This window comes from Salmo salar, chromosome ssa05 (genome assembly GCF_905237065.1).
Source record: "Salmo salar chromosome ssa05, Ssal_v3.1, whole genome shotgun sequence".
NCBI lineage: Eukaryota > Metazoa > Chordata > Actinopteri > Salmoniformes > Salmonidae > Salmo > Salmo salar.
This window is the reverse complement of record NC_059446.1, coordinates 65474281-65480769: the sequence shown is the minus strand read 5'-3', so window position 1 is coordinate 65480769 and position 6489 is coordinate 65474281. Positions and strand designations below refer to the sequence as shown.

General features: G+C 46.0%; 1 protein-coding gene across 1 annotated transcript; it reads left to right on the top strand.

Annotated features, from left to right (window-relative positions):
* The first annotated feature begins 570 nt into the window (after positions 1 to 570).
* LOC106605516 (frizzled-1-like) lies at positions 571 to 4920 on the top strand. Its single transcript, XM_045718620.1, has one exon. The coding sequence runs from the start codon at positions 937 to 939 to the stop codon at positions 2614 to 2616; it is 1680 nt and encodes a 559-aa protein (XP_045574576.1). The 5' UTR covers positions 571 to 936; the 3' UTR covers positions 2617 to 4920.
* Positions 4921 to 6489: the final 1569 nt, after the last annotated feature.

Here is a 6489-nt window from a genome sequence, read left to right as displayed (position 1 = left end):
CACTTTCATCCCTGTCCCTAGGGCCTAACGGTGGAGGCAACATTATGGTTGAAAGGGGAGACCGATTAAAATTATGCTGGTTGTTCTTCCCTCTATAAAAGACCGATTTAGGCTATACTCATTTGTAATATGTAAAGCGCATGGCATTTATTTAGTGTGTTTTACAGTCACACACAGTTTTACTGGATGATAATATCAAGGGAGTCTGGACTGTTACAATAGTAGACTATTTGAGGAGGTCTAATAGGATATCTCTGAGTCAGTACCTCACAGTTTTAATGAACATAGAAGTTAATTAAGGGTAAAGGGTTTTGCTCATATAAACAGTAGGCCTTCTGTCAGATTGGTAAAATAATATTGCCTTTTCCATCAGTAGTCCTAGATGTGGCTTTCAGAAGTATCATAGGCCTATTTATAAGGGCATAATTCTTATATGAAATATGTAATATTGTTTCGGCTATAGAACTAAGACATTGAAACTCATCAGCCATGCACAAGATGAACAATTGTAGACGATCCCTAAACCATGCCATCTGTTAGTCCAACCCTTTTTTCCATATGGAGGAGAGAGAGACGGCTCACTGAGACAGCAGGGCGCCTGGAAACAGGTTTGAACAGCGCAGAGCAGAGAGAGGCTATCACGTTTGTCGGGCAGCTAGAGTAGCAGAAGAACATTGTGGAGTCCGGACCTGTGTGTTGTGTATAGTAGGTCGGATTTTTTTTCTCCAAATTCTGTCAGCGATATTTTTCGATTTTGGGGGACCTTCAACATCTCTGCGCAACGGCGGGGAGAAGCGAAAACAACCAAAAGTTACGCAGGAAGGGAGTAATGTTACATTTACAAGGAAAGAAAAACCCAGCACAGAAAGGGAGCGGGGAAGTAGTGGCTCGCTAGCTGGCGAGCTAGCTAGTTTTGGAAGAAACCGCAAAGAAAGTATGTCTGTGTCCGTGCGTAATGCTTTCGCAATGGATTACAACAGAGTACTGTGTATATTTTTGCAGGTGTTTTTATTGATCAGTTTAGGATCTATAAGGGTAAATGGACAGTATGGCGACCGGGGAATGTCTATTCCGGAGCACGGCTTTTGCCAGCCGATTTCTATTCCACTTTGTACGGACATCGCATACAACGAGACCATCATGCCAAATTTACTAGGACACACAAACCAGGAGGAAGCAGGGCTCGAGGTACACCAGTTTTACCCGCTTGTGAAAGTTCAGTGTTCTCCTGATTTAAAGTTTTTCCTCTGCTCCATGTATGCGCCTGTGTGCACGGTGCTTGAGCAGGCGCTTCCCCCGTGCAGGTCACTGTGCGAGAGGGCGAGACAGGGCTGCGAGGCGCTCATGAACAAATTCGGTTTTCAGTGGCCGGTCAGCCTCGCTTGCGAGTCTTTCCCGGTTCACGGAGCGGGCGAGCTGTGCGTCGGGCAGAATATGTCGGGTCAAAGCACACCGGTCAATCCCACCCCTGATGTAACGGAGCCTCCGCACGATACTGGGATTGTAAAAGGACAGTTCAAGTGCCCGGCTTCTCTGAAAGTACCCACTTATTTGAATTACCGTTTTCTCGGTGAGGATGACTGTGGCGCACCGTGCGAGCCAAAGAAATCTAACGGAATGATGTACTTCAGCGAGGAAGAGTTAAAATTCGCCAGGATATGGATAGTAATCTGGTCCGTGTTATGTTGTGCATCCACGTTATTTACCGTTCTAACCTATCTGGTGGACATGAAGCGCTTCAGCTACCCTGAGCGTCCTATTATCTTCCTATCCGGTTGCTACACCATGGTATCCATTGCCTACATAGCTGGATTTCTCCTTGAGGACAAGGTGGTTTGCAATGACAGGTTTGACAACGACATTAGGACTGTGGTGCAGGGTACCAAAAAGGAGGGATGTACCATCCTCTTCATGATGTTGTATTTTTTCAGCATGGCCAGCTCCATCTGGTGGGTCATCCTGGCCCTCACCTGGTTCCTGGCAGCAGGGATGAAGTGGGGTCACGAAGCCATCGAGGCCAACTCGCAGTACTTCCACCTGGCGGCGTGGGCTGTGCCCGCCATTAAAACCATCACTATCCTGGCAGTGGGCCAGGTGGACGGGGATGTCCTTAGCGGCGTGTGCTTCGTGGGCATCAACAGCGTGGACGCTCTCCGAGGCTTCGTCCTAGCGCCGCTCTTTGTCTACCTCTTCATCGGCACCTCGTTCCTCCTGGCCGGCTTCGTGTCTCTGTTCCGGATCAGAACCATCATGAAGCACGACGGCACCAAGACGGAGAAGCTGGAGAAGCTGATGGTGAGGATAGGGATCTTCAGCGTGCTCTACACCGTCCCCGCCACCATCGTCATCGCCTGCTACTTCTACGAGCAGGCCTTCCGGGAGCAGTGGGAGAGGACCTGGATCAGCCAGACGTGTAAGACGTACGCCGTGCCCTGTCCGGCCCACCCACACCCCAACATGAGCCCCGACTTCACCGTCTTCATGATCAAGTACCTCATGACTCTGATCGTGGGGATAACGTCCGGGTTCTGGATCTGGTCTGGGAAGACCCTCAACTCCTGGAAGAGGTTTTATACGAGACTGGCTAACAACAGACAGGGAGAGACCACGGTGTGAGTGGTCTGAGTGGGGTGAGACCTCTGGATGTACTGTAGCCTATGATGGGCGTCCCCCACACACAAAAAAAAATTGTTTATTTACAGACTGAATGAATGATAATCGTTTTTGGACTTAATTGCCATGCAGAGACACTCATTGGTACATGATGTTTCTATTGTACATAAAACATTTTGTGAGATTTTTGTAAGTATATATTTGTATTTAAAGATCAAAATTCTCTTTTTTAGTTGTTTCCCTCTATTAAAACCAACATTTATTTGACACACTTTGGGCATAATGGAAATGGACCTTGGTGATAAAGAGCCAGCTGACTGAGCATTTAGCATGAAGGATGTGGTTGTCTTAGGACCTGAGTTGGCTCGGTCACTGCTGGGAGAGGGTTGGAGCGGTTGAGTTGGCTCGGTCACTGCTGGGAGAGGGTTGGAGCGGTTGAGTTGGCTCGGTCGCTGCTGGGAGAGGGTTGGAGCGGTTGAGTTGGCTCGGTCGCTGCTGGGAGAGGGTTGGAGCGGTTGAGTTGGCTCGGTCGCTGCTGGGAGAGGGTTGGAGCGGTTGAGTTGGCTCGGTCGCTGCTGGGAGAGGGTTGGAGCGGTTGAGTTGGCTCGGTCGCTGCTGGGAGAGGGTTGGAGCGGTTGAGTTGGCTCGGTCGCTGCTGGGAGAGGGTTGGAGCGGTTGAGTTGGCTCGGTCACTGCTGGGAGAGGGTTGGAGCGGTTGAGTTGGCTCGGTCACTGCTGGGAGAGGGTTGGAGCGGTTGAGTTGGCTCGGTCACTGCTGGGAGAGGGTTGGAGCGGTTGAGTTGGCTCGGTCACTGCTGGGAGAGGGTTGGAGCGGTTGAGTTGGCTCGGTCACTGCTGGGAGAGGGTTGGAGCTGTCTTTGATCAGTAGACTGGCCTGGAACATTGTTTCTATTCTAAGCAGCAGAGTCCCGTGAAAAACAATTGCTTCCTCGTGGGTCCTTATCCCCCATTATTCTGCTGTTCTTTCTGTCCAACTGTTCTCTTCTATTCAACATATTTCTAAATGCCTAAATGCCTGGGATTTGAAGGTTAAAAATATGATGCACATGTATTTTAAAATGAGGTATAGGTTTGTTCAACATATTTCTAAATGCCTTGGATTTGACGGTTAAAAGTACAGTCAGCATTTTTATAACAAGGAAGTAGGTATAGATTTGGGATTGTGTGCACATGTACTGTGTAGCCTACATGACATGAATCCTCCAAATACACATGTTTTCATAACCTGAATGAGATTGAGCCAGAATGAGAACATTTAGCCCAAGATAAAGCCCAAATAGTTGCACCAAAGTTAAAAGCTGTCTTTTGGTGACAAAATATTGTAATAGAATGAAAGTAAACCATTTGCAGGATCTTTTCAACATTTTGTTTATGTGTTTCAGATAGCCCTGCTGCCTATGAACACAGAACAGACACACGTTGTTTGTGGCTTTGTTTACCTTTTTGAGCACTTTGAGGGGAAATACTAGCCTGGTCCCAGATCTGTTTGTGCTGTCTTGCCAACCCCGAAGAACCATAGGAGTAGGCAGGACAGCACAATCAGGTCTTGGACCAGGCTAGGGGAATACAGAATGCTGGACAGAGACTGCTCAGACTCAGAGGTGGGCTAAATAACACATCAGCTGCACACCTAATGCTTTCTCACAGACAGACAGACAGACAGACAGACAGACAGACAGACAGACAGACAGACAGACAGTTGAAATACACAGTAGCCTACTCTACAGCTGGCTGTATAATTGGCTTATAAAAACTGAAAACAAATGAATAATTGAAGGAGATAGGACAGTGCGTTTTGTAATTTTCAGACCTACAGGTAATCAGAGTCAGAAAATGATTATTCCCCAGAAGGAAATTGTTGGCAAAATGTGGCTGTATTTTTTTTTACAATGGGCCCAGGTGGCAGCTTTGAGCAGTCCCCTTTCTCTCCTGGTTAACTGTGTGCTTGTGTTTGTGTGCACACATGCTCGTGTGTGTATGTGTGTGTGTGTTGGTGCTAACCATGCAGGATGAGCAGCTGTCTTTAGGCTTTATAAAGAAAGACACCGTAATCTGTCCCCACTCAAACATCTTCTGTTATGTTCTTGTCAAATGCATGAAAGTTATTTGACCCTAAATGCATGGATGGCTCTCTATTAAACAACATGTTCATGCCTTTGACATCTATTATGTTTAATTCTGGTGTTCTGCATTTGTTTGTTATTAAAAACATTATATTTATAGAAACATTTCTTTATATCCACACTGATTACTTTAAAGAATAAACAATCCCACCTTTGCACCAACTGTCATGATTTGAAATATCTATTATTTTCATGTGTTATAAACCAGAGTTGATGCATTGGATCATGCTGTTAGCCAAGTGTACATTTACATTTTAGTCATTTAGCAGGTGGTCTTATCCAGAGCGACTTACGGGAGCATTTAGGGTTAAGTGCCTTGCTCCAGGGCACATCAACTAGTCGGCTAGGGGATTAGAACCAGCGACCTTTCGGTTCTTGGCCCAACGCTCTTAACCGCTAGGGTACCTGCCTAAAATGTAGTTTAAGGTTTGGAGTGTAAACAAATCTGCTTCATAGACTGTATATAGTATTCACTTTGTAACACCATGGTAATAGCAATCATTTTTACAGCTGGAAAAGCTCAACAGTGAACATGAGTTTTATCTCAGTGGTTACAGCCAACTGTGAAGTCTGGTTTGAAAAATAACTTCTTTATCCTGGGTGGATGTTAATCAAATGCAGCTCTCTGGTTAGGCTAAATGAGGTGGATGGGAATCTTGTGAATGGTTGGTATGCACTGTGAACGCTCAGAGGCCTTGCTTGTGTAGGGTCATTGTTGCGTTGCACTTAAAATAGCTTGTGTCCCATGTCTGGCAGTCACATACGTAGGTCAGTTACTCAACTTTCATACAGCCATTGTTTAGGGTACTTTTTTTGTTGTCTTTCATTTTGTTGATCTTTATAGTGGTTTTTCTGTTCACTCTTGTATCTATTGTGTCCAAGCTTCTCTGAAGTCTGGCTGTATAGTTTGTGGCTAAGCTGACCGTAACTTCATGTGAACTATATATATGGCTCATGTCCAGTAGTTTATGCATACACACAGTTAGGGCACAATTCAATCCGCTGCGCTGAAGATCTGCTTTATAGCACAGTTGACAATTAAAAATAATGTTCCCAAGGTCGCGGAGACTGCATTCATGGTAAACGATATGTCGGCTCAATCGGAAATGACCTTTAAATGTGAACTGCGCTACAACGCAGATATTCTGAGCTACGGATTGAATCGAGCCCTTAGTCTCAGACAGGTTAGCAGGTGTGCTGAAAGAACACTCCCCATTTTCATTGTGAAAATGTTGAGTATCAGTTAGATGTAGTAAGTGCTTGGCACAGAGTTGAGGACTTGAGTCAATGCAGTGCCTAAGCAACCTTCAGGTCATTTAGCTGAATGATATCCACTTCTAGTCTCTGGATTCATAGTAATATGGGCTATGTTTTCCTCCTATAAGAGTACCACCGACCGACCTCTATTGACGTACAGTGCATGCCTTAATTTCAAGCCCTTATTGATTTGACTTAGCTGACTGAACATATACTAAGGCTGCATCACAAATGGCATCATGTTCTCTATATGGTACACTACTTTTGACCCTGGCCCATAGGGAATAGGGTGCCATTTATGACACACATAATATGTGTATGCCAGGTCTCTCTCTGTCTGCCTCCCTGTCTGTCAGTGCATCTTCCTGATGCCTGGCTTGCTACTGGTTTGTCAGCAAGTGCTTGTACAGCCAGCAGCCCAGGCCAGAGCACACAGAGGACTGCTTGTCCCTCGGTTTCAGTCCCTCTCTCTGCT